This window comes from Peromyscus eremicus, chromosome 3 (genome assembly GCF_949786415.1).
Source record: "Peromyscus eremicus chromosome 3, PerEre_H2_v1, whole genome shotgun sequence".
Taxonomy (NCBI): Eukaryota; Metazoa; Chordata; class Mammalia; order Rodentia; family Cricetidae; genus Peromyscus; species Peromyscus eremicus.
This window is the reverse complement of record NC_081418.1, coordinates 85,068,203-85,096,167: the sequence shown is the minus strand read 5'-3', so window position 1 is coordinate 85,096,167 and position 27,965 is coordinate 85,068,203. Positions and strand designations below refer to the sequence as shown.

The 27,965-nt window shown below is 49.9% G+C and overlaps 1 protein-coding gene across 5 annotated transcripts; it reads right to left on the bottom strand.

The window, feature by feature from the left end:
• Positions 1-5: 5 nt before the first annotated feature.
• Capg (capping actin protein, gelsolin like) lies at positions 6-27,699 on the bottom strand. 5 transcript variants are annotated; one of them, XM_059257994.1, is made up of 12 exons: positions 27,353-27,699; positions 19,746-19,799; positions 17,418-17,477; positions 7,651-7,686; positions 7,333-7,505; positions 7,076-7,230; positions 6,714-6,881; positions 5,111-5,260; positions 4,694-4,786; positions 4,051-4,183; positions 1,648-1,736; positions 6-194 (listed from the first exon to the last, which is right to left on the bottom strand). In XM_059257994.1, the coding sequence occupies exons 4-12, from the start codon at positions 7,671-7,673 to the stop codon at positions 129-131; spliced, it is 1,050 nt and encodes a 349-aa protein (XP_059113977.1). In that variant the 5' UTR covers positions 7,674-7,686; positions 17,418-17,477; positions 19,746-19,799; positions 27,353-27,699; the 3' UTR covers positions 6-128. The 5 variants fall into 5 exon arrangements, with proteins under 5 accessions (XP_059113977.1, XP_059113975.1, XP_059113978.1 ...); XM_059257992.1 differs by lacking the exon at positions 27,353-27,699 and adding an exon at positions 21,584-21,808; XM_059257995.1 differs by lacking the exon at positions 17,418-17,477 and having other exon boundaries at positions 27,353-27,698.
• Between the last annotated feature and the right edge of the window lie 266 nt (positions 27,700-27,965).

The following is a 27,965-nucleotide window of genomic DNA, read 5'->3' as shown; positions in this document are numbered from 1 at the left end:
GCTGGGAACGGGAATGTGTCTCTTTTATTGAGCATCCAGAGGGCACCTCGGTGCTGACTCAGCAGCCAGAGGCGGAACAAGCAGGCAGGTGGCGGCAGGCAGGAGAGTAGAGCTGGGCACACCCACCCTCACTTCCAGTCCTTGAAGAATTGCTTGAAGATGGGACTCTCTCGGCCCTGGGGCAGAATCTCCACCTGCAGTGGGAGAAAAGCTTGGCTCACGGGCTGCCCACCTCTGCTGCTGAGGAGGACAAGGGATACCCTGACGGGTCAGCAGAGTTGGGTAGGACATAACCAAGGCAAATGGCAGCTGTGCCTTGCCAGCCGTGTCCCTGAGAGAATGTTCCTTTCCGGTTAAATCTTGTCATGGCCCTACAGTTAGGTTGTCTCGCTACGTCAGGGCCTGAGGTGCAAGGGCATGTCATCGACCGAAAGGCTTGCATCTTCAAGTGACACATGATCACTAATATCACCTGAACTGTAGTATTAGCCCCACACACATATACACACTTTTGTGGGGTTTTCTAGAGGATTATGGGAAGAAATACTCTAAAGGAATATCTGGTCCATCGTGAGTTAGGAGGGAAAAGGACCACTTTATCCCATGAATATACCACCCACCTCACAAATATTCATAAAATTGTCTTCAGTATCCACAATGCAGAACCCAGGGCCAGCTCCCCACCATGGGGGCAGGGCACTCCAGCCTCTTTGGACTGTTTCTTTGTGTGAATTTGCTGAATAAACTTTAGCTCAGACTGCCTGTCTTTTGACTAAATTCTTTCATTCAAGAAGACAAAGGGCCTGTAACACCAGGCGAGAGGCCGCAAACAGTCTAAGCCAGTCCTGAGAAGACGAGGGCAAGTTACAGGGTGGACACAGGCTGAGGGAACGCTCCTTCAAGGATTGGGCACTCAGTTTGGCAGATGCCACCAGTTAGACGTCAGCTGTACCAGATTTTCTATGTCAGAACTTCTGAGCAGGGCACGGTGACTCACACCTGTAATCTCAGCACGTGAGAGGCTGAGGCAGGAGAATCGCTGTGATTTCAGGCCAGCTGGGGATACACAGTGAGTTCTAAGTTAATCTGAGCAACAGAGTGAGACACTGTCCTGAAAGGGGGAAGAGAGAGCTGAGGATCAAGCCCAACTGGTAGAGGGCGTGCTAGCCACACACAAAGCCCTGGGTTCAATTCCCAGCACCACTTAAACCAGGTGTGACCCACACCTATAATCCTAGAAATTGGGAAGTAGAGGCCAGAAGATCAGAAGTTCAAGGTCATCCTTAACTACATAGACAGTCTGAGGCCAGCCTGGGCTACATGAGACCCATATGGAGAGAGACAAGATGAGAATATCTTGTGTAGCCACCGTGCTGGGACTAAAAGGGGTACCAGTGGCTGGGGACAGACACAGCCCCCCAGTGACATGCCCTGTCCCTCAGGCTCCCAGGATTCTCTTTGAAAATAAGTTTGGAGTTTTTGTTGTTGTTTTTCGTGCTGAAGGACTGAAAAGGCTTTTCCACCTAACTGGTCTGAGGCAGGCAAGTCTGCTCCCAACTCCTGAGCTGCCCTGTTCTCGTCCGGTCTCGGGGTAGGGAGCCACAGGAAGGTGCCAGGAGGAGGTGGGGGACATGGTTTTGTCCTCACCTGAGTGTTTGGGGAATATCTCATCCGAGAGATGAAGCCATCGGCCACCTGGAGGGCTGCCTGCTTCTCCTTCTCATTAGCTTTTCGCCCTGGAACACAGGAACAAAATTTCAGAAGGAGAAGAGGATGGGGTGCGGCCTCGGAAGAGGGCTCGCCCTCCCAGGTGTGTGAAGCTCCGCCTTCTGTCCCTAACACCACAGAAGACCACCTGGAAGCCCCGCATTGGGGAAGTGGAGGCACGAGGCTCCGAACCGTCTTCATGTCTTCAGCTACATAGGGAGTTCACAGTCAGCCTGGGCTGCGTGGGACACTGGAAGGGGCAGAGAGTCTCCAGTCTCTACCCCATTTCTTGAGGAAATTTTAGGGGTCCACAGAATGCCTGACAGTATTGTTTTTTTTTTTTAAACAAATGTACTCAGCGTACCCAAGAATACTGAGGGCCCCTTAGAGTATGAAGTCATGCCCTTAATTCTTTTTCCAGAAAGCTGGCAGCTCTAAGCTAAGATTTAATTAATTAATTAATTAATTGATTGATTGATTAATTAATTAATTAAAGCTTCTGCCTGGATCAGCAGAATCTTTTGGCCCTGACCAAGCCATCTTTTAGGAAGAAAAAGCTTCCTCCTAAACATCAAACTGTAAGGCCAGTGGGCCGGGGCAATGGCTCGGCGGTTAGAGCACTTGGTTCTCTTGCAGAGGACCTGAGTTCAATTCCCAGCATCCACTTGGCACTCACAACCATCTGGAATTCCAGTTCCAGGGGATCCAATGCTGCCTTCTGGCTTCTGAGGACACTGCACACACATGATTCTCAGACATACATGCAAGAAAAAGACACATAAAATACAAAAGAAACTCTGTGGCCAGGGCCTCACCCTTCCCCGGAGCCCCTCACCTCCTGTGTGTACAGTGTTCCAGATAACACCATTCTGTTATCAAAAGTTTTTTTTGTGAAACTAAACAGGATGCAGAGTAAAATTTCTTACAGAGGCAAACGGACTCCCACAAGGCCAAAAGCCAACATGCTTGCTGATGAAGTGTTCAAAAGGCTGAAGATCACCCAGAATCCACAATATAGACAATGTAGGCAATCGTTTGTGTAGGCCTTTATGTTGGCAATCACTGGGACACAAACTGTGATTCAAGCTGAAGGCATTTTGACAAGGAAACAGAGCCAAGCGTGGTGGTTGGCTCTCGGGCCGATGTTAAAATCTTGTGAACTATGGAGTGTCTGTGTCCTTCCTCCGTAACTGACTCACTGTTCCGGCATCCATGGGCACTTGTCTCCCGCCTCCCAAGCTTCCTGTCCCGCGACTTCTTTTCCTATAATGATTCCTTTCTTGGGGACTACAGACTCTAGAGTCTCAGCATTGGCTCTATGGTATATGGCGCCTCTGCAGGAAGGAAAAGACAGCCCCAGGGCAAGACTATTTACCCAGCATGCCCTGGGTTCTAACCCCAGCACCAGAGAAAATCAGGCATGGTAGTGCATGCCTGTAATCCCAGCACTCGGGAGATGGAGGCATGAGGACCAGGAGTTCAAGGTCATCCTTGGCTACATAACAAGTCAGAGGCCAGCCTGGGCTATATGAGACCTTATCTCAAAAAAGAAAGGGAAAGGGCTGGAAGGGCTCAGTGGTTAAGAGCACTTGCTACTTTTGCAAAGGACCAGAGTTCAGTTCCCAGCACCCATATCAGGAGGCTCATAACTGTTTTTAACTTCAGCTCCAAGGGATCTGATGCCCTCTGGCCCCCTTGGGTACCCATAGGCATGTGGCAACGGGGGTCGGGGGGAGGAAAGGAGAAGAGAGGAAAAGAAAAAAAGAAAGAAGGAAAGCCAGGCAGCTGTGGCACACACAAAAGCAAGCAACCTTTCTCTCTCCAGCAGACACAATCTCTTGACAAAGCACGGCCCACAAGTTTACCACACACTACATAAAGTGCTACTAAGCCCATCTAAGATTTACCTCAAGGTCAGGCACCCCAGAGCCCTGAAGGCCTGGAGACTGCCGAGAGAGTTCTCAAAGTGTGGTCCCTGGAGCCCCACAGGCCTGCCCTGGGAACATGTTAAACACATACCCGCTCAGGCTCCAACCTGGACCTGGTCACTCTGACTCTCTGGGATGGACCCAGCAAAGTACTGAAGAGGCCGTTGGAGTTCTGAGGCCCGCTGAGATTTTCAAAATGGCTGAGCTTGCTGGATTCAGGGATGCTGCAGGGCCCTCATGGCAGCTGCAGGGCCCTCAGGTTCACACTGAAGAGCCTGCTGCAGGGCCCCCATGGCAGCTGCAGGGCCCCCATGGCAGCTGCAGGGCCCCCATGGCAGCTGCAGGGCCCCCATGGCAGCTGCAGGGCCCCCATGGCAGCTGCAGGGCCCTCATGCTCACACCGAGGAGCACCTACCCTTCCAGATGTAGATTTTGCCACAGAGTCCATTGTCCAGAACAAAGCAGTCATCAGGAATCAGCAGTGCAGAGGCAAAGGGGCTGGAATCGGCTACCTTGGTCAGGTTCATCTGTCCAGTGGCATCAGAGACCTGGGGAGGAAGGACAGCCGCCAGTGTCTCTCACACACACACACACACACACACACACACACTCACACACACACACTCACACACTCACACTGGCCCTCACTGTGAATGAAGTTACCCAGTTGCCTCTCCCAACAGTTCCAAGAAACAGGCAGAAAGAGGGCTCCCCAAAGGCTAACTTCAGACAGCCTCTCTGTTATCTGTCAGCTGCAGTTCAGAAGCCACAGCTCCCTTAGGGAAAGAGGTGACCTCACATTACAAGTAACTGCCCAGGGTTCAAACCAAGGCAAGCTTAGCATTAGCTTTCAACCTTCACCAACGAGCCGGAAGTGAATACTATTTACCTCCTCAGAGGGCTGCCCATCTGTCCACTTCCCACCCATCTCTCCTCCAACCCCTACAAACCTACCTGATTCCCGGCCCAGCCTTCCCACAGCCGCCTCCTCCCTTCAGCTCCATGTCCCTGACACCAGCAGATGCCTAGTTAGTCCCCAGCAGGCCTGAAGTGCCCACCTTATACAGGGCCGCAGCCTGGGCGTTGGCCTGGTCAGCTGTGAGGTCTTCCTCAGGGTTGCCCTCCTTCAGAGCAGGCTTGGGGCCCAGAACCTGCGGAGCCAGACAGGATTACTGGGGCTTCTGCACCCAAATTTTCCAAGTCACCACGTGCAGGGCCACCTGTGTCCTACACTAAGATAAGACTTGGTAAAGCAACGGGTCCAGCCCACCCGCCAGACAGCCTCTTGCCCCAAGGCTGTACCCAATCAGAGGAACCCCTTATCCCCATCACACAAAGGTACCCCATGAGCGATCACAGGCCTGAGTAGGGCCCCAGATAGCCCCCGTCACCCTCTATCAGCCACCGTCATAATCCCGGCTTATCACTGTCTGTCTGGGCTGCATCTCCCCGCTGCCCACCCCAGTGTCCCCGACCTGAATCATCTCGGCTGGTTCCTCTCCATCGGTGATAATCTCCACTTGGGCCTTGCCCTGCCGCTCGCTGTCCCTGATGGCCAGGGCCAGGTCCCTCGCCTTGTTCCGTTCCAGGATGTTGGACTTCCCACCGCACCAGGTGAAGATGTTCTGCAGAGAACCAGACAGACCCATCACAGCCGTTTGCCTGTGTCATACCCCCACTGAAAAACTGTCCCCACAGGCAGGGCAAGCAAGAAGGCAGTGCCAGTGTGGGGTGTGGGGTGTGGTGGCACACGCCTTTGATCCTAGTGCTCAAGAGGCAGAGGCAGGCAGATGTCTGTATATGTGGGACAGGGTCTACATAGTGAGTTCCAGGACAGCCAGGGCCACACTGAGACTCTAGCTTTAAAAAAAAAATTAAATTAAATTAAACGAACAAAACCCAAGAAGTCAGGGCCACTCTCCAGAGGCCTCTGAGAAAGGCAAGAACAATGCCCTGCAAGAGTGCTTCCTCTGCTGGAGAGATGGCTCAGGGGCTAAGAGCACTGACTGCTCTTCCGAGGACCCGGGTTCAATTCCCAGCACCCCACAGGGTGGCTAGCAACCATTCCTAACTGCAGTTTCAGTGGTTCCAGTGTCCTCTTCTGACTTTCAAGGGCACTGGGTGCAATGGCACACGTATATCCATGCAGGCAAAACACTCATACAGATAAAATGAATCTAAAAGAAAATTTATTACTATTATTATTATTATTATTTTCTCAGACAGGGTCTCTCTCTGTAGCCCTGGCTATCCTGGAACTTTATTATAGACCAGGCTGGCCTCGAACTTGGAGATCCTCCCACCTCTGCCTCTCAGGTGTTGGACTGCCCAGTTTTAAAGAAAAGAATTTTTTAAAGAGTACTTCTTGCCTATATGCCATCTCCACATATCATCATATATTTAAGCATTTTTTTTTAATCTTGTATATAAATTATCTCCTGGAGCTGGAGAGATGGCTCAGTGGCCAAGTGTGTGTGTGTGTGTGTGTGTGTGTGTGTGTGTGTGTGTGTGTGTGTGTGTATTCTCTTCCAGGGGACCTACGTTCTAAGCACCCACAATGGGCACCTCACAACTGCCTGTAACTCCAACTCCAATGCCCTCTCCCGGCCTCTGCTGGTATCTGCAGTCTCTTATACATGCCCCCCACACAGACACAGACATAATTTTTTTTAAAAAATGTAATCAAATTACAAAAAAAATTCAAAAAAAACTAAACTTGTTTGAAGACAGTTTAAAGCTCTCCGTTGAGCCCCATTTACATATCATGGAATATATGCAGCCAATGGCCATCGATTGGACATGCCTGGAACTGGACGGGAGGAAGCACGTGAGTTATGTACAGGTACTGTATTTATGAGGTTGGAGCATCTGAGGACAGTGGAGTCTGTGTGCTGCTGGGAAATAATCCCTGTGGGTCCCTAAGGGCTGGCCGGGGATGTCTTCTCACGGATGGAACAGTTCACAGGAACAGTTCACCAGAACACGGGGTCTACCTTCTCACTCCTCCATCTCCCCGGCCTCCCAGCCTGTCTTAAGGCACGGTGCTGGCACACTGCGCAGTCTCAGCCACCTACCCACCTGACCCAGGTCCAGGATGAAGCAGTCCCCGGTGTTGAAGCTGTCCCAGCTCAGCGCCCTCTCGGTGGCACGGATGTTCTTCTTCCCCTTGACCTGGTAGAGCTTTTTGATGGCTGCTGGGGTGGCCCCCGAGGTTGTCTTGTGAAATGCCGACTCCACACCACCTTCCTGCAGCCGAGAAAACCGGCCTGAGTGGCCCCATAGGCACCCGGAGCCTTCCGCACTCCATCGCACTAGGAGATGAAGGGAGGTGGAAACCGATCCCCGAGTGCGCCCAGGCCTTGCGAAGGATAAGAACAGCCAGAAACAGGAACCGACCCCGAGAAAAGCCCTGGGAATGAGGGCCTGGAGGTGGTTCTCACCTGGTACTTGAGGCCACGTGGGAAGTAGCTCATGAAGAGGTCGGACTCATTCCCTTGAACCTCACGGTGCTGCACGGGCCGCTCCCCAAGCAGAGTGTTGAGGTGCACGGCCAGCACGGCACAGGCCCCCTGCTCGTCCCGGGATGATTGTTGGCCTAGGATGAATGTGGGGTGACAGGCAAGGTCCCTGAGACCCACTGCAACCTCCATCCCTCGCCGTGGCCAAACCCGCGCAGACACCATTCCAACCCCTTTACCTATCCACAGGTGCAAATGGGAGGCCTCTTCCGGGCCATTGTGAAGCACCAGGTAGGAATCCCCAGAGAAGAAGATGCCATGGTTCTCTCGTGCTATGGGCACCGGCTTCAGCTTCTCCACACGCCAGATGTGTAGACCTGGGTCTTGGACCGAGGCTGGGAATGGAGAGCCACTGTGGGAAGAGATGGTTGGTAGTGGACTCCGTGGGGAGGGGGGTCGAGCACAGACACTTGGGCAGGCCTGGAGACTGAGGTCTGGGTACAGTGAGAGCAGTGAGTGAGGAAGGAAGAGAAAAGACGGTGGGGAGCACTGCCTACCTCTGAGGGATGGGTGTGTACATGCTGTTTGCAGACCTGAAAAGAGAAGCCATGATTACCACAAGGGTCACAACAACCAGCTCTCTCACTGGTCCGGGGGAGCCTTCCAGTTGGCCAAGCATTCTCCCTTTGGATTGTGGATGTGCAGTCTTAGGTAGCCTGGGTTGTCCTCACAGCCCGCAAGTAGCTGAGGATGACCTGGGGCTGAGGTGATGCTCGATGGCTAAAGCCTTGCATGGCAAGTGTGAGCAGCAGAGTTCGAATCCTCAGAATCCACATAAATGTTGGGTGGGCTGTCCGCTTGCAGTTCTAGCCTCAGAGGACAGAGACAGAGGATCCCCAAAGCAACCTGAAGAGCAAAACTAGCCACATCGGCAAGCTCTGGGTTTGATTAAGAGACCCTGCCTCAATGAATAAGACCAGGAATGACGTAGGAAGAGCCCTGACATCGACCCTGGGCCTCCACATGCATATCCACACACACACGCTATTGGACCTACACACACGCGCAAACGTGCACAAGCAACACACACACACACACATACAAACACACACAGAAAAAGAAAATATTTACAAAATAAAATTTTTTAATTAAAAAATACAAAACTTAGTGACCAAATGATGTTTATGTTGTGGATGTAAAGTTAGTCCAACATTCGAACTTAACCAATATAATATACCCCATTAACAAATATATGTGATTAATATATATTTAATATATCCATATGGATATTTGTGTCAATACAATATACCCCAGTAACAAGTATATGTGATATTAATATTTTGTGGACATTCATATCAATATAATACACCCCATTAACAAGTATATATGGGGCTGGAGAGATGGCTCAGCGGTTAAGAGCACTGACTACTCTTCCAGAGGTCCTGAGTTCAATTCCCAGCAACCACATGGTGGCTCACAACCATCTGTAATGAGATCTGGTGCCCTCTTCTGGCTTGCTGTCATATATGCTGTATACATAATAAAAAATATAAAAAAATATTAAAAAAAACAAGTATATATGATATTAATATATCCATATGGATATTTGTATCAATATAATATACCACATTAACAAGTATATGTGATATTAGTGTATCCTTATGGATATTCATATCAATGTGTATACAGGAAGTGCTTAGCAAAACTTTACATCCATTTGTGATTTAGAATAAACAAACAAAATAATAAGCCAGCTGGTGCTGCAGAGATGGCCTGGCAGTTAAGACCTCTTGTTACTCTTCCAGAGGACCTGAGTTCAGTTCCCAGCAGCCAACAACCATCCAGGCTCCACTTCTGGGGGCTAAACACCCCCTTCTGGCCTCCAGGGGTACTACATGCTCATGGTGCACACACGTACATGCAGGCAAAACTACCCATACACATTAAAATAAAAATAAATACATCTTTTTAAAAGTAAGCCAAACATGCCAGCTCAGGCTTGCAATCTCAGCACGTGGGAGACCAGGCCAGGGGGATCATGAGTTTTAGGCCAACCTGGGCTGCACAAGGAGACCCTGCCTCAAAAACTAAAAGAAAAAAAGAGAAAGAAAAGGAAATGCCAACTATGACAGCAGACACAACTGTAATCCCAGCAATGGGAAGGGGCAGGCAGAAAGTTCAGACACTCAGGGACCTTCTGGTTCCAAGCTAGCCTGGGCTACGTGAAATTGTCTTAAAACAACAACAGAAAATGCCTGGTGTAACAGTGCACACCAGCCAAACTGACATTCCAGGAGCAGGAGAGTCAGAAGTTCAAGGCCATCCTTGGCTACCTAGTGAATTCAACCCCAACCTGTGCTACAAGACACCACGTGGAAAAAGAAAAAGAAAGGAGGGGAAAAAACAAGGGGCCTGTGACACACTGTGCTGTGTGATGTTTTGATTGTGTTCTGACAAATAGAGCTTGCCTGGAGATCAGAGGGCAGAGCTAGCCACTAGTTAACCATGGAGGCCAGGCAGTGGTGGCACACAACTTTAATCCCAGCACTTGGGAGGAGGAAGCGGGAAGGTCAGGAGTTCAAGGCTGCCCTGGGCTACATGAGATGGAACCAGTCTAAAAGAGAAACAGAGCCGGGGGTGGTGGTGGTGCATGTCTTTAATCCCAGCACTAGGGAGGTGGAGACAGGAATATAAAGCAGGTGGAGGCAGGGTCTCGGCCCGCTTGACACAGGATCCCCCGTTCAATCTGAGATTTCGTAGAGGTAAGATGTCTAGTGGCTGCTGCTCTGCTTCTCTGATTTTTCAGCTTTCACCCTCGATATCTGACCCTTCGCTTTTATATTTAAGAATAATTAGGATTGTGCTTCAACAGCTAGGTGGGTAAAAGTACCTATGACACAGCCCGGTGGGTAAAGGCGCCCAGTCACAGCCCGGTGGGTAAGGCGCTGGTGCACAAGTCTGATGAACTGAGTTTGATCTCAGAACCCAAGTGAAGGTGGAGGAGGAAACAGACGCCCAGAGGCTGCCCTCTGACCTCCACGTTTACACCATGCACAAATGCACACAGATAGACTCAGACCAACAACGATTGTATTTGTTAATCTAATATCTAAAGAAATAGAGAAACAATAGAGAAAGGACTGGAGATGTGGCTTCATTGGCAGAGTACTTGCCTAGCATGCATGAAGTCCTGGGTTCAAATGCCCAGCAGTTTATAAACTGGGCATGATACAGTTTATAAACTGTAACCCCAGCACTGGAGGGAGGGTGGAGGCAAGAGTTCAAGATCATCCTCAAAGTATTTGAGGTCAGCTTGGGATCCATGGGACCCTGTGAGAAAAGAGAGATCTGGGCGAGGTGGAACAGCACTCAGAAGCAGAGGCAGGTGGATCTCTGTAAATTCAAGGCCAGCCTGGTCTACATAGTGGGTTCCAAGCCAGCCAGGGAGAAGGAGAGAGAAGTGTGTGTGTGTGTGTGTGTGGGGAGTCCTTAAGCAGAGTTTTTACTCTTTAAATCTACTAAAAACAAAACCTTCTTGGGACTTTATCCCTCCTAGGCAACTCTCTCCCAGGAGAACTGTACTCATCCTCGGTGTTAGCTAGCCCTTCTATGTTCCCAGCATCTTCCAGTTCCAGAATAATGAACACCATCTTTGTTTGGTAAGTCAGTGGAGAAAATATTTCTTGGACAAAAGAAATTGTAGTATAGGGAGAATGCAAAAGGCAAGCTGTTGTTGTTGTTGTTGTTAATATACCCCATATTTTTTTAATTTCAGAAAAATACAGTCATAACAACTTCACCCACTCTTTTATTTCTTTCCGTCAGTGGCTGGTGTCTTTTTTGACCTCCACATATATACTGTGGCACATGCACATGTGTGCTCGAGTGTACATGTACACACACTAAGTAAGTAAATAAGTGTGACAAAAGAATTGGCTTTCCCTTCCGCCATGTGAGTTCTGGGGATCAAACTCAGGCAGTCAGCCCTGACAGCAAGTGCTCCCTACCCACAGAGCCATGTCTCAGGCAGTCAGCCCTGGCAGCAAGTGCTCCCTACCCACTGAGCCACATCTCAGGCAGTCAGCCCTGGCAGCAAGTGCTCCCCTACCCACTGAGCCACATCTCAGGCAGTCAGCCCTGGCAGCAAGTGCTCCCTACCCAGTGAGCCACGTCTCAGGCAGCCCTAGCAGCATGTGCTCCCTGCCCACTGAGCCATGCCTCGGGCAGTCATCCCTGGCAGCATGTGCTCCCTACCCACTGAGCCACATCTCAGGCCTAAGGTTTTCTGTTTGCTTGCTTGTTTGTTTTAAGGCTTTTAAAAGAAGAGAGCGTGGCCGGGCGGTGGTGGCTCATGCCTTTAATCCCAGCACTCGGGAGGCAGAGCCAGGTGGATCTCTGTGAGTTCGAGGCCAGCCTGGGCTACCAAGTGAGTTCCAGGAAAGGCGCAAAGCTACACAGAGAAACCCTGTCTCGAAAAACCAAAAAAAAAAAAAAAAAAAAGAAGAAGAGAGCGTATGTCACCACCACTTAATTCAACGCATGCTTCCACCTGGTGAGTTGTTGGAAGAGGTGCCCTGTGGGACATGGAGGGCGAGGGCAGCAAGCAGGCCCTGCAGCCTGGGGTTGCAGGAGGGCGGAGGAGACTCTCTGAAGGGTGGCTGGGTCAGCGGTGAGGGTTGAGGGTTGAGTCTGCTCAGGAAGCAGAGCCGTGGTGAGACATGTGAATTGCCAGCCGAGTTACCACTGGCCTTTTCATTACCAACCTCCCAAACAGAGGAAGGCATTTTTTTCATCATGACACTTCCCCCATAGTCCATGGGGTGTGACCACATCCCCTGCTGTGGGCAGCCCAGCCTGTGAGTCAGTAGGAACTAATGCGTCTGCCACAAACCCAAGCTCAGGAATGAGCTAGACTGAGCCCACAACATCATTGCTTTTAGTTCTGTGTTACCAAAATGAGAAATTGGGCCGTAGCTCAATCAAGTGCCCTCCACTCCAAGTCACTGCCGGGTTCTGAGGAGGGGGTCGGTTCGGCTGTCTGCTCCTTCACGATCCTAGAGGTTCATTACAACTACCTCCTCAGGACTGGCAGGATGGCTCAGTGGTAAGGGTGCTTGCTGACAAGTATAACGTCTTTAGTTCCATCCGCAGGAACCACAGGATGGAGGAGGGCAGCAACTTCCTAGAGTTGTCCTCTGACCTCTGCATGCATGCCATGGCACATGCACACATACATATACACACAAATAAATCATAAATGTAAAAAAAAATAACCAGGCACCTTACAGAAATGCAAAGACTCTGGCTAAACTCCATTACTCCATCTGAACCTTCTAGACCTTTCTATGTACTTACTTCCTTGCAAAATCCAGTTTCTGCCAGAGATGCCTGAAACATCAGTTTAGCTGCAAGTCCCCATAATCCTTTATCTAGATCTTGTTCCACAACCTGCACCATCCCCCCCATGGTGTCTGATCATCCAGGCTATCTTCACAAGAATCCTGTTAGGTAAGTTCGACAGAACCTCCCTCCCTGCAGGCGCTTCCTTTTAGTAATTTTCCATGCACTGACCCTTACCTAGCTCCTTGACTATGAAAGTCTTGTTTGCTCACCCTGCAGTGTGTGTTGAGACTAGTCTTTCTCCCACACTGCAAGGCCTTGGCGCTGTGGCTCCTGTACTTACAGTGACAGTCCCGTTAAAGCCTTCCTTACCGTATCAAGTATCAGGGAACAAGTTTTTTCCTTTTTTCTCTTAGGATAGGGTCTCTTGTAGCTCAATCTGGTCTTGAATTCACTAGGTAGCCAAGGGTGACCTTGCACTTCTGATCCTCCTGCCTCCACCTCCCCAGTGCTGGGTTGTAGGGGTGGTTGTTGGTGCCCTGAAGCACCACCCCTGGTGAGGCAGCAGGTAACTGCTACGTACCTGCCCTCTCCCCTGGGGTGTGGCCCAGATGAGGACGACCTGGGACAATATATGAGTGCTTGCTCTCTTCGCTACCTCGTGGTCTTGGATGCTGGTGTGGATCAGGGCAGAGCTCTCCAGAGAGCAGCGCCAGACCGTACCTCAATCCCTATTTTCTGATCTGTGAGCTTCCTGTATTGTGAGTTAATCCCCCAAGAAATTCCTACAATCATTAAGCTATTTCTGTAGACTGGTAGTGATTTAATTGCATTACTGGATCACCAGCATGTACGACTACCAGGCTCGGTTTATGCAGAGCTAGGGAATCGAACCCACGTCTGTGTGCATGTCTACATGCCCAATGAGGCATGTAGAACTCCACCAGCAGCTGCATCCCCAGCCCCTAAGTTTTCTTTAACAGCATCAGTGCATAGGCCAGGAGACTCTGCCTCCACAATCTGGAAGCGTTTCCAATAGATGTTCCAAGTGATCTTCCTAGTGTGGGAGGTCTGGGAGAAGAGCATAACTTAACACCTGCTGCACGAGAGCTTCAAAGGAGAGGAAGACTTTTAAAACTCCTGACAGCCGGTGTGGTGGTGCACACCTTCAGACCTACCACAGAAGACAGAGGCAGGCAGATCTCTGTGAGTTCAAGGCCAGCCTGCTCTACAGAGAGAGTTCCAGGCCAGCCAGCTCTGTTACACAGAGAAACCTTGTCTCGAAAAAAAACAAAATAAAACAAACAAACAAAAAAAAAACCCAACAACCTCCTGACAAAGCTAGGCAGGCTGGTACAAGCCTAGAATTCCAACTAGTTGGTAAACTGAGGCAGACGTATTAGAAGTTTAAGACCAGACAATACAGAGTGTGTTCAAGTCCCGCCTGTGCAACATAATGAGGCCAATCTCAAGACAAAAAGTAGAAAGAGGGCTGGGGTACAGCTCCGTGGTACAGTGCTTGCCAAGCATGCAGAGGTTCTAAGTTCAATTCCCACTCCTAAGGGTAGGGAAGTGGGGTGCATGAGGGACGCTGGGGTAGCTGAAACCAGCCTGCATGGGTGGGGGCTGGGTGGCAGAGAGAGAAGGCCCCCATCAGCTCCTGGGGCTCCCACTGATGAAGCTCCCACTGCCCCTTATCAGCTCCTGGTTTTGCCTTGTGTTCAGGCTTCCCTGGGGATGGGGCTTCCCCGGCAAACAGCCTTCCATCCCTGTCTCCTGCTTTTGGACCTTTGTTTGACTCGGTCCCATGGCTCCTCAAGCTTCCTCGTGCACGTGTCTCAGCCCTGCATCCCTATGGGCACGCATCAACCCTAGCTATCTGAGGGATGATCCGGCACCTTAGCTCCTGCGGGAGTTTTCCCAGCCCCTCAGGCTTAGAGCACACCCCACCTTCTTCCCGGGCCAACAACAGCAGGGGCACACCTGATACCCCATCCCTCAAGCATCCATGACAGTCTATTCACTTCCATTCATCCGAGATCTGTGCTGGGGGCTCAGCACTGGGCAGGCTGCAGGAGGGGAGGCAAGAGACGAAGAACAGTCTGCCTTGTGGCCTAGCTAGAGGGCTCAGGGAAGTGTGGAGCCATCACATCCAATGAAACCACAGACCAACTTCCGCCATGCAAGACGGTCACATAATCACAGACCAGCATTAGAAGGAGCATTAGTGCTTAGATAGACCTCATAGCACATAGTACAGACACCTCTTCTAGGGCACCCTTCGTCGTCGTCCTCGTCTTGAATGCTTCTGGTGGTGGGGAACTCACCACTTCACAGGCAGCCTCTTTTATATCTCCCAACTTTGGGAGTGGCAGGAACGCTGGGAACCAAACCCAAGGTCAGGGGGCACAGCTAGAAAAAAAACGCTCTACCACTGAGCTACACCATAGCCGGTCACCTCTGCTGAAGACTCCTTTTCCCGTACGTACTAGGCCGCAGTGTGATGAGTTTTAGGGACTGGCTCTCTCCCTGAGGCTATAAAGCACCTTTGGAGCAGGAAGTAGTTTGCCTAAGGACCTTTGGGCACACTTGGTCCTGTCCAAAGGATGTGTTCAATTGCCTTGATTTGTTGATCCTGTTATGGGACTAGATAAACCAGAGGAATAGCCTAGGATCTCAACATTGGGGGCACTAGTTAAACCAGAGGGATAGCCTAGGATCTCAACATTGGGGGCACTAGTTAAACCAGAGGGATAGCCTAGGATCTCAACATTGGGGGCACTAGTTAAACCAGAGGGATAGCCTAGGATCTCAACATTGGGGGCACTAGTTAAACCAGAGGGATAGCCTAGGATCTCAACATTGGGGGCACTAGTTAAACCAGAGGGATAGCCTAGGATCTCAACATTGGGGGCACTAGATAAACCAGAGGGATAGCCTAGGATCTCAACATTGGGGGACTGCCTGGAGCCGCCTAAGGCAGAAAGGCAGAGGGCAAAGGGACCCATCAGACTGTCCTGGGTGGCAGGAGAGGATGTGTACCCTGCTGGCTAATCCTTGGAGTATCTTTAAGGACACACTGGGGGATTACTCCTACCTTCAACATGCTTGACCCTATCAGTGACCTAATTGTGCACCAGTGACCCAGTACTGAGGAAAACCAGGGCCACTTTTGTCCCCCTTGGACTCTGATTCTCAACAGGTCACTTCCCCTCACAGTCCCTATCTGCGCCGTTAACTGTGAACTGAAACAGCAGCAGCCCTAGGGAGGGAGTGACCTGTCCATTTGAGAAAGCACGGGACTTTCTGGACTGTGGCCCATGCTCCTTAGAAGTCGGGACAGCAGTGGCTCTGGACACCCAGGACAATGCTCTTTCCCACACAACAAAGCAGAACCCACTCCCCACATCTCCGATTCTACCTTCATCTTTCTCCATACCGTTCCCCGGATGACCCTCGGCGGGGGGCTGTCTGAACGCCCCTCAAGTAGCTGGACCTACCCTGCTTCTTCCCAAGGCCCTCCAGTCCAGTTGTCTAGACCTAGGACAGTACTATCTTGGGGACAGGCACTGCCAGACCTGAATTCACCTCCTGACAGGCCTTTGGGGATCTCTCGGGTCTGACAGCACCTCCTACAGACCAGGATGAGCCCAGACCTCCTGGGTCCTCCCCTGCAGCTGGAACACATCCCTGCAGCTGGAACACATCCCTGCAGCTGGAACACATGCCAGCCTCTGCAGCTACAGAACTGCATCAGATAATGATCGAAGCCTGACTTATGCCTGGGGACATCATTCCTGACTGTTCCCAGACCCTAGCAGCCAGCCCTCCCTATCCACCCAAGAGGGTCCAGCTAGCCCATCTGTAGAAGCCCCAACCACGTTTACCTCTCCACAGGCCTCTTCTCAAACTCTTCTCCGGCCCCTCCACCCAAGTTTCTCACTTCCCTCTTCTCCACTGGCTTGTCCCACCCACCCGCCCCACCCAAGGTAAGGCTCAGTGCTCTGAGGTCCAAGGACTCAGGAGAGCAAGCCAAAGCTGTTCCTCAGCTACTGGGAGGCTAGGCCCCACCACAGTCTCATCACTGCGGCCTCAGGCAAAGCAAGTTCTGAACACTCTCAAGTCAGACCAACAAGGAAAGCCCCGTTCCACTCACCAGTCGGTGCGCAGGCAAGGAAAGCCCGGTTCCACTGCCCAGACAGAAGCTGCACACCCTCTGCACACCCCGGTGGCTGCTTAGTCACATTTCCTGGGTTGGGTCACTGGCTCTGTACTTCTTTTTCCTCCTCCCCCTGACTAATTAGTCTCATCACCCTGAGTACATGTGATTTTTTTTTTTAATTTTTTTTTTTTCTTTTTTGAAGCGAAGTTCCAAGAGAGTGGTTTGGGGACCTGACACATTCTGGTTGGTTTGGAAGTGTGTATGTTTTCATTTTGATATTTCGTTTTATTTTTGAGATGTAGCCAAGGCTAGCCTCTAAATGACGATGCAGCTCAAGCTGGCCTTGAACTGATTCTCTTGTCTCCTGAGTGCTGGGATTACAGGTGTGCGCCACCATGCCCACCTGTTTGTTTGGTTGTTGTCTGTGTGTCTATCTGTTTGTTTGTTACTGAGACAGTCTTACTTTGGAGCCCAGGCTGTTATGAAACTCAATATGTAGCCCAGGTTGGCCTCAAATTTATGACAACCTTCCTGTCTCTGCTTCCCGAGCACTAGGATTCCCTGGACCGAAGTATCATGCCAGGTACCTTGACACATTTAAAGTGGTCTCTCGGTGCCCGGAATACTCAAAGACTACCCCCTCAGCTGGTCGTGGTGGCTCATGGCTTTGATCCCAGCATGCAGGAGGTAAAGGAGGTGGATCTCTGAGTTCAAGGCCAGCCAAAACTACGAATTGAGGTCCAGGACAGCCAGGACTACACAGAAAAACCGTCTCAAGAAACCAAAATAAATACATAAATAAATAATGAAAACATACACTACCTCTCAGTCTGCTGCTCATTTACCAAATGTCCACAGTCTCACAGTCTGGGCACTGGAGATCTAGGAGACATCAATAGAAATTAGCGTGGCCAGCCAGCGGGATGCGGTGGCACACACCTGTAAAACCAGCATTTGTGAGGCAGAGACTGGAGAATCAGAAGTTTGGCTACATAGAGAGTTCAAGGCCGGGCTGGAGAGATGGCTCAGAGGTTAAGAGCACTGGCTGCTGTTCCAGAGGTCCTGAGTTCAATTCCCAGCAACCACATGGTGGCTCACAACCATCTACAATAAGATCTGGTGCCCTCTTCTGGCATACATGCAGACAGAACACTATACATAAATAAATAAATACATTTAAAAAAAACAGAGAGAGAGTTCAAAGCCAGCCCAGGGTATATAAGACCTTGGAATCCCTGTGGACCTCCTAAAAATAAATAAATAAATAAATAAATAAATAAATAAATAAATAAGAAGCAAATAAGCATGATCAAGCCAGCCAGAATCACAGAACAAAACCATGTCTCAAAGAAAAAAGAACAGACAGCGGGCATAAGGTTTCAGGCTGAACCCAAGGCAACCATCTCCCCTTTCACCCAGTCACGGAAAGATAGTACATACTCAATCCGGTCTAATTGCTGGCTCCATGAAGGACCCTGGGTTATAGCTCGAAGCCACGAAGGAAGCAGGAGGCTGAGCCAAGGAGGCTGTGATTCCCTTTTGAGTCTCTAGAGCAGTGGTTCTCAACCTTCCCATTACTTCAGTCCTTTAATACAGCTCCTCATGTTGTGGTGACACACACACATCCACCATAATTTTTTTTTGTTTCTTGTTTTTTGTTTTGTTTTGTTTTGTTTTGTTTTTGAGACAAGGTTTCTCTGTGTAGTTTTGGTGCCTGTCCTGGATCTCACTCTATAGACCACGCTGGCCTTGAACTCACAGAGATCTGCCTGGCTCTGTCTCCTGAGTGCTGGGACTAAAGGCATGTGCCACCACTGCCTGGCCATAAAACTATTTTTGCTGTTACTTCATAACTGTAATTTTGCTACTGTTATGAATTGTAATGTAAATATTTTGGGGAGATAAGTTTGTCAAAGAGGTCATGACCCACAGGTTGAGAACCGTTTGCCCTAGAGGAAGGAAGAGCAGAGTCTGTGTGAAGTCCTGGAGAGTAAGCACCCAGTGGGCAGCCACACTTGGGTGGCTCAGTGCCCAGGGACTCTGGCAGGCCTGTCCTGGAAGAGTGTTGGTCAACAACCAGTCCAGGTAGGACTCAGCATTCAGAGTCAAGGCTCTGGCCTTGGTCATACAACAGGAGCAGAAGTAAGCCTTCCCAAGTATCCCACCACCAGACCAATCTAACGTAGGGCTGCTAGGGGGAAGCCTGGGGAAAACAGAGTACTGAGTGGATGTGGGGAGTTGGTATTTGCTTGTTTGTTTGAGACAGAGCCTCGATACATAGCCCAAGCTGGCCTCCAACTTTGGATCCTCCTGTCTCCATCTCCCCATCTTCTGAGTGCTGGGATTACAGGTGTGCACCACTATGCCATCCAGATGTGTGGCTTCTGTGTGACAAATACCACCAGAACAAGAATGAAACGTTTTCTCAAGACTTTAAGTGGAGTCAGTGGTATGTTTCAGTGGGTAAAAGCACTTGCTGATGACCAGAGTTCAATCCCCCAGAACCTACCAAGTAAAAGGACAGAATGGGGCTGTAGAGGTGGCTCGGTGGTTAAGAGGACTCAGTTTCCATTCCCAGCACCCACATGGAGGCTCACAACTATCTACAGCTCCAGTCCCAGGGGATGCACTAGGTATCCACAACTGTGTACAGACATACAGATAAAAATAAATAATAGTTTCAAGAAAAGAACACAGCTTATAGTTGGCACCTAGGGGTCTCCATGGCCAAATGACAGCCTTAAAAACAGGGTAGTCTGAGATGAGATCCCAGAACCACAGGCAGGGCAGAGACCTTGGCAGAAAGGTTAGTAGTGTGCCTTGAGGACTGGAGGTACAGCTCAGTTAGTAGAGTGTTCACACAGCGTCCATGAAGCCCTGAGATGGATCATAGCATGGGATAAAGATGATGACCAGGGAGACTGCACAGCTGGGAAAGACACTCGCCACCAAGCCTGAAGACCTGGGTCCGATTCCCAGGACCCACATGGTGGAAAGAGAGATCCCACTCCAGAAGTTGGAGCAGTGAGACATGCCAGCACTTGGAGGTAGAGGCTGGAAGATCAAAAGTTCAATCCTTGGCTACATACAAGTGTGTGTGTGTGTGTGTGTGTGTGTGTGTGTGTGTGTGTGGCACACTTTACAACTTACCAGCAGTACCTCCGTAGGTCAGATCCAACTTCTTGGAGCCTCCTCGTGTCCAATCTGTAAAGCGGGCACACAGATAAAAGTGAAGGTTAGCCGGGCGGTGGTGGCGCACGCCTTTAATCCCAGCACTCGGGAGGCAGAGGCAGGCAGATCTCTGTGAGTTCGAGGCCAGCCTGGGCTACCAAATGAGTCCCAGGAAAGGCGCAAAGCTACACAGAGAAACCCTGTCTCGAAAAACCAAAAAAAAAAAGTGAAGGTTAAACAAGATGCTACAATTAATGAGCAAATATTGAATGTTCACTAAATCTGGACTCTTTTTTTTAAATTACATTTATTTATTTATTTATTTAGGAGGTGGCATGTACATATTATGGCTTGAGGGTGTAGGTCAGAGGACACATTATGGGAGCTGGTTCTCTCCTGTCAGTGACTGTAAACACTGCTGACATGATTTACGGGGGCCCTGGTAAAAGTGGCCAGCACCCACTGTAGCAATCTCCATCCCTTCCCAAGCTGAGTGGGACGGCGCTGTGGAGAGAAAGCTAAGCCAGGGATCCCCTCCTGCTCACACCAACCCCCCAGGGAATGCCCAGATCTATGGGTCTCCGCGGCACTAGTGCAGAACCCAGCTGGCTCTTAGACTGAGACCCTATGTACACTTCAGGGGACAAAGATGAGTGACAATCACTGCTCACTACGCTGGAGCTAGGAGGTTCCTTTCACCACAGGAGGAAAGATATATTTTAAAAGGAAAGAAAAGAAAGAAAGAAAGAAAGAAAGAAAGAAAGAAAGAAAGAAAGAAAGAAAGAGAGAGAGAAAGAAAGAAAGAAAGAAAGAAAGAGAGAAAAAGGAAGAAAGAAAGAAAGAAAGAAAGAAAGAGAGAGAGAGAGAGAGAGAGAGAGAGAGAAAGAAAGAAAGAAAGAAAGAAAGAAAGAAAGAAAGAAAGAAAGAAAGAAAGAAAGAAAGAAAGTTAGTTACAGGGGCTGGAGCTGTGGTTCAGTGGTTAAGAGCGCTCACAGCCCTTCCAAGAGGATCCGATCTCAGTTCCCAGCACCCACATCAGGCCCCTCACAAGCACCCGTAACTGCAGCTCCAAGGGATCCGCTGCCCTTCTAACTTGGACACACAAACCCACACTCAAACAGAGCACACAAAACTTAATGACGTCGAGCCGGGCGGTGGTGGCGCACGCCTTTAATCCCAGCACTCGGGAGGCAGAGCCAGGCGGATCTCTGTGAGTTCGAGGCCAGCCTGGTCTACCAAGTGAGTTCCAGGAAAGGCGCAAAGCTACACAGAGAAACCCTGTCTTGAAAAACCAAAAAAAAAAAAAAAAAAAAAACTTAATGACGTCGAAAGAAAGACTTGCTGAGTGTGTTTAATTAAAGTGTGGTGGTTCACACCTGTAATCCCAGCACTTGGAAGATTACAAGAGAATCGGAGGTTTGACGTCATCTTTGGCTTTATGGGAGTTTAAGGAAGTCTGGGCTACAGGAGACACCGTTTCAAAAAAAAAAAAAAAAAACAAACCAACGAAGTTATAACAGAAAAACAAGGAATTTGTTCTTTTTAAAACTCAGGCTGGTACCCCCACCCTCACCCCCACCCCACTTCTGTTCCGCCCTACCCCCCACTTCCCTGCTTCAAGTTTGTCCCACATGAATGGGACAGTGCTTTGCCGGCTCCACCCGCCCAGTCTCGAAATCCAGCAGAGCTTCCTCCCCTAAGGAAGGTGTGGAGGTGATGGGTAGCCGGGCGCCCCGGGACCCACAGAGCCCCTCTGGACCCCAAAGTAGGAGCTTCGGGCCGCGGAGAACAGATCCCCGAGAGCGCGACTTACTTACCGAGGGGTTTGGTGGCTCTGGACACGGTCCTTTTGCTGGCGACCACGCCTCCACCCCCCTGGGAGAAGTGAGTCACCGTGAAGGGCTAAGTGGCTGGAGCTGCCTGGGGCGATCCTGGGCCAGGGGCTCTTCCCTTCCCTTCCCTTCTAGCAACTGAGTCCCTAGAGACCTAGCACTGGGGGCCTGGTAGGGACCCCAGGGCCAGGAAATCTGAGGTTCAGCATACTAGGGGAAAACTGAGGCCGAGGAGGGCAACTTTCACTTCCCATTCAACCCATAGGTCCCTGGTCTCCATCAGGGTTCCCACCTCCGCAGTTCCCTGGAGCACCCACCCACTTGGTGCCTTCAATGTGATCGCCTCCGGCCAGGGACGCAGCTCAGCTGATGGGGTGCTCGCCTAGCCTGCAGGGAGCCTTGGATCTGACCCCCAGGACCACAAACACCGAGCGGGCGTGGTAGTACATGCTTGTAATCCCAGCACTTGGAGGATCAGACACACACACAAGGAAATAAATAAATGTAATGTCCCTCCCGAATGATCCTCCATCTTCACTTAGATGAATTCTCAGGAGGCTTAGAGGGGAACCAGGATTGTAGCTGGCCTGGCCTGCATCAACGCAGCTCTCTTCCCTTCTCTAAATCACAGCCAAACAGACCAGCCAGTGTCTACATCAGTCTCTGCCTCGGCTGGCTCCAGAACATGGCACACAAACCCACCCACAGACTCAGTCGACAAAGCTGCCTTGTTTTCTGAGAAGCAGCTTTGCCAAGGCCAAGGAGAATTGGATTCTCTGAGGCCCACTGACTGGGTTTGAAAGCATGCACACTCTGACTTTGTTCCTGGCCAGCTGGGCAACTCAAGCAATCGTATCCCACTGAGGTCAGACGGACCTTTCTGGACCTGCAGATAGCTGGCTCCGTGCCAGACTTTTTTTTCTTTTTTTTGAGACAAGGTCTCACGATGTCTGCCTGGAACATTCTATGTAAACCATGGAGATCAGCCTGCCTCTGCCCTCTGAGGGCTGGGGTTACAGGCACACACCACTTAAGTTTTCTAGTTTTGACAGATGCAACACCCCTGTAACCCACATCCCTACCAAGACGCCAAACTCATTCACCGCAGAAGGTTCTGTCACTGTGGCCGGTTTTTTGTGTGTGTGCCTCCCTCACCAACCACACCGTTTGCACACGTGGGCCAGGAACCACGTCAAGTCTCCTCTGTAACGTCAGCACCCAGCATAGCACCCAAGAAGTAATAACACTGAAAAAAATTATAAATTCTGAGACAAATTCCTATATAGCTCAGGCTGACCCAAACTCCCCGTGCCTCGGTACATGACCTTGAACTTCTGATCTTCCTGCCTCACCTCCAGAATCCTGGGGTTACAGGCTGGTATCACCATGCATCACCATGCAGCTCTGGCGGGTCTCATTCATATATGCTAAGCAGGACCAACACCCCAAAAAGCAAAGTTTACTGAATGTCTTAACAGATGAGATCAAAACTCCCGTGTTGCAGAACCACCCCACTTGATAAGCATTGGGACAGCCTGCTCCCTCGTAAAGCAAGGACAGAAACCCTGACAGTTCTACCTAGGAGACTGGGACCCTGAGCCACAGGAGGATCTGTTTTGTGGGTTAATTTGTTGTTGTTGTTGTGTCTTTTCTTTCTTTATTTTTTTTCTCTGAACAAGGGAATTTTGTTGTTGTTGTTTGTTTTGTGTTTTTTCTTTTCTTTTTTTTTCTTTTTTTTTTTCTTTTTTTTTTTTTTTTTTGGTTTTTCGAGACAGGGTTTCTCTGTGTAGCTTTGCGCCTTTCCTGGAACTCACTTGGTAGCCCAGGCTGGCCTCGAACTCACAGAGATCCACCTGGCTCTGTCTCCCGAGTGCTGGGATGACAGTCTCTTCTCTAGATATTTTGGAAGAATATGTTTTGATTTTTACTTTGTGTGTATATGTGTGTTTATGTGTATGTTATACATGTTCATGTATGTGCAGGTGTGTGGGCGTGTGTATATGGAGGCCAAAGGTCAATGCCAGGTATCTTCTATTACTCTGTAACTTGTTTTTCAAAATTAGATTTTATTTATTTTATGTGTATGAGTGTTTTGCCTGTATGTATGCACAGACATACATGGTGCCTGAGGAGGTCAGAAGAGGACATCGGATCCCCTAGAATTGGAGTTACAGAAGCTATGAGCCAAGATGTGGGTGCTGGACACTGAACCCAGGTCCTCTGCAAGAGTAACAAATGCTCCTACCCACGGAGCCATCTCTCCCGTCTCCCCCTTAATTTTTGAGCCGCAGTATCGTGAGCCTGGAGCTCTGTTTCAGCTAGACTGGCTGGCCAGCAAACTGCTAGGAACAGCTGTCTCCACCTCTTCCCACAGCTCTGGAGTTACAAACATGGGCTGCTAAGCCCCCTGTTACGTGACTGCTAGGGCTCGAAATCATGTTTTCACGTTTGTGCAACAACCATTTTACCCACTGAGCCACTGGGCACACTCCCCTGTTTCTGCCATGTTTGAAGCAGAGCGTCCTATATAACCCAGGTTGGCCTTGAACTCTCTATGTAGCCGAGAACGACCTTGAACTCTTGATGCTTCTACCTCGACCTTCCAAGTGCTGGGATTGCAGCTAGGTACCACCACTCCAGATTCCTTTTTTAATTTTTATGTTATGTGTATAGGTGTTTTATATGCACATATATCTGTGCACCGCATGTGTACCCGGTGCCTGCGGAGGCCAGAAGAGGGCATCATATCCCCAAGGATTGGAGTTACAGACAGTTGTGAGCTGCCGTGGGTGATGGGACTCAAACTCGGGTCCTCTGCAAGAGCAGCCGGTGTTCTTAACTGCTGAGCATCCCTCCAGCCCCCTTTTGTGTAGTTTGATCTTTTGAAACAAGGTGTTGGACTATTACAGTAGCCCAGACAGACCTCAGACTCACTGCAATCCACCTGCCTCAGCCTCCCAAGTGCTAGGATTACAAACAGGAGCCACCACACCCAGCCTGACCTGTGGCCCTCTCTGAGCCTTCGTTCCTCATCCGTGGCATGAAGGCCTAGCTTAGTAGACAGGTGCTCTCCTGACTCCAATCCAGAGGTACAGTGCAGACTGTCTTTTCTCACTGAGGGCCTGACAGGGAAGACTTCAGTATCTAACAACTCTAATATGAACTCTCCCCCCATGGGGCTGGAGAGATGCCTCAGTCAAGAAAACACTTGCTTTGGAAGCATGAGGACCTGAGTTCCATCTCAGAACCCGCTTTTGTTTGTTTGTTTGTTTGTTTGTTTTTTGAGGGGGAAGTGGTTTGGTTTTTTTTGTTGTTGTTTTTGAGACAGGGTTTCTCTGTGTCGCCCTGGCTGTCCTGGAACTTGCTCTGTAGACCAGGCTGGCTTCGAACTCACAGAGACCTGCCTGCCTCTGCCTCTTGAATGCTGGAATTAAAGGCGTGCGCCACCACCGACTGGACAGAACCCATGTTTTAAAAGCATTCAGATATGGCACCTTGTAATCCCATTGCTGCGGATGAGGTAGACAAGCACAGGGAATCATTTAGCAAATTAGGACTCCTCATTGTTTGGGCTATGTGCACACCCCTCTTCTCTCACAATGTACTTGGAAGCCAGAGACCCTTACCTGCAGATAATAAGTACTCCCCTTGCCAAACATTGTACCTGGCAACCTCTTGGCAACCTAGGACCCCTACCAGCATCAAGCTATATACATACCACACTCTGATTTGGGTGTGAACACCTCACATACAGTTTATTAAATATCCTCAACCCCAACCTCAACACAAATCCATTTATTTGGTTCTCAAAGCAAACTGTGGGGACTAGGGAGATGGTCTATTCCATAAAGTGCTTAGCGCACGAACATGATGAACCGAGCTCAATCCCCAGCGATCACATAAAAAGCTGGTGCCAGTAAGTGCCTACATCCTAGTGCTTGGGGAGAGAACAAGAGTCTAGTGAACTGATGAGCTCATTTCAATAAGAAATCCTACCTGGAAAGGTGGATAAATGAAGAAGAAGGAGGAGGAGGAGGAGGAGGAGGAGGAGGAGGAGAAGAAGAAGAAGAAGACATTAATATGGCCTTCAAAAATGCATACAACACACACACAAATGTGTTTGCACACACGAGTGTTAATTCCAAAGATGGGAAGAGAAAGACCACCAACCCAAATCACCATGGGCAAATTAATCAAAGTAAGCAATTAATTAAAGCAAGCTTTTTTATTCGTGTACACAGGCTGCCTCCCACTAAGGCAGGGTTCAAGAGGTCAGCATTGGACCTGAGGAAGACAAGGTCTTTATAGCTCAGGGGTAGGGAGTTTTCAAATGGGGGATTTGGCCAGCAAAATAGGTGGGGTTATAGGAGCAGAACATAAATGTAACAAGTTAGTCATAACGACCTCCTGAAATGAAGATATGATTGCAAGGTGGTCCTAACAACAGGTAGTCAATCATAACAAGGTAGCCATAACAACGTTTTAGAAACAAAGGTAGGGTTGCAAGATGGTTATTAAGTTTTTAAAACAAAGACATGATTGCCAGTTCCTGGAATAGGCAATCCAGAAACATTTGTAGTTAAGCTCACAGGTGGGGCACAGCCTAATCCTTGAGAGACAGAGGTTTAATCATAAACAGGAATGAACCTAGTTTGTCTTTATTATAAGATGGCTTTTAAGCCTAAGATGGAGGCAGAATGGTTCTTCAAGAGCAATGTGTGTCTCGCCAATTTCTTGGTGATTAAAGCCTTCCTTGGTGAAGTAGTTAGCAAATTCATGAAATTAATATTTATCAATCAATCCTAAAAGATAATGAACTTGTGTATACAACCAGTCCTGGGCAGGATTGTTCATTATTTCGGGATACCATTACCACAGAACAGAAAAGACACAGGGCCCTTGGCCTAATTCATTTTTGCCAGGCAGTATCTCCAGGATAAGCCTTACTGGAGAAGGGATGGACCCTGCCAGAGAATGCCCCTCCTACTGCTTCTCCCGCCTGGAGTCTGGTCCCTTAGTTTGCCCAGGATCACAAACAGGAAGGCCCCACTGTTGTCCAGGGAGAAAGGCTGCAAACTACAAGTCCCAGCAGGCAGTGGGCTGCAGGGCAGGACCTATGCTGCCTCAACCAAACCCAGGTCGAGGGCGCCCCTCGGGTGAAGTCAGACAAACACACTACACACTCACGCACATGCGCCAGCCCCGACGCCGCCACCAACTACAAATCCCAGCAGGTAGCGGGATGCTGGGTGGGGCCTAGAGCCCGTGTTTTCCTCCGGAAGTGGAGTCGGGCCGGTGGGGTGGCGATCCTTTCGGGGAGGGGCGGCTGGGTTCAGACTACAGACTGTTGGTTGGTGCAGGCTGTGATGGGTGCTGGCGAGGGCCGATAGTAGGCACACAGTGCGCCTCCTTAGCTCTGACTGCATTGCCCGGGCTAACTCCCTGTACAGGAGGGAGGGTCCGCCCGGACCCTGCAGCGGCTCGGAGCTTGTGAGGGCCCGTGTATGGATTGCAAGTCTCTGGAGAGACCCAGGAAAGACCTGGCTCCTCCTTGTCTCCTAAATGTAGGTCCCAGAGATTTGAGGTCCTGACCCTGGGCATCAGGATGAGAGGCTACTTTGGGGGCAATAACCAAGACACTCGTAAGCACCCCCTCTCTCAAAGGCCTCTGCCCACAACCCATGTGTCACAGCTCTTGTCCCAACTTCCCAGGTTGCCCCAAAGAGCCTCTGAGATGCTGGAGAAGGGACTTACCCAGACCCTTCAAGTGCAAACCGAGCTAGACGGGATGAGCGGAGCTGAGGCCCCCCACTTCCTCCACCTCCGCCTGGGGCTTCTCTCTCCTGGAGTCTCTTCTCAGCTGATTTCTGGCTCCCCAGTGGGGACTCAGGTTACACCTGTATTGGGAGCAGAGACACCGCAGTGGCCAGGAACACCTGGACTTTCTGTCTCCGACCCCGTTTTCAGTTTTTACACTTCCTGTACAGCTACATGCCTGATGGTCAGTGTAGATCCAGAAGTCACACAGGCTCTGAAGGTGTGGCCGTGACCCTGTTGAGAAAGATCTCACTCCTGCTGCTGCTAGGGTGAGAGCAGCTACTTCCTGGATATACTCCAGCTAGTCGTGAAGCAATTAGAATCGACTCCAGGAAGAACTCAGAGTTGATTGCCCACATTCTCCTGTAGCAAGGTGAAATTCGTATTGATTTGGTCCCGGTGGTCTTCACGCATGTCCATCTGGGCCTGGAAATTTCTCAGAGACTTCTTAGAGTTCTGAGTCTTTTTGTTAAGACAATCAACATTTGGGAAGCTGAGGCAGAAGGGTCCTGAGTTCAGGTCCAGCTTGGGCTACATGATGAGACTGTTG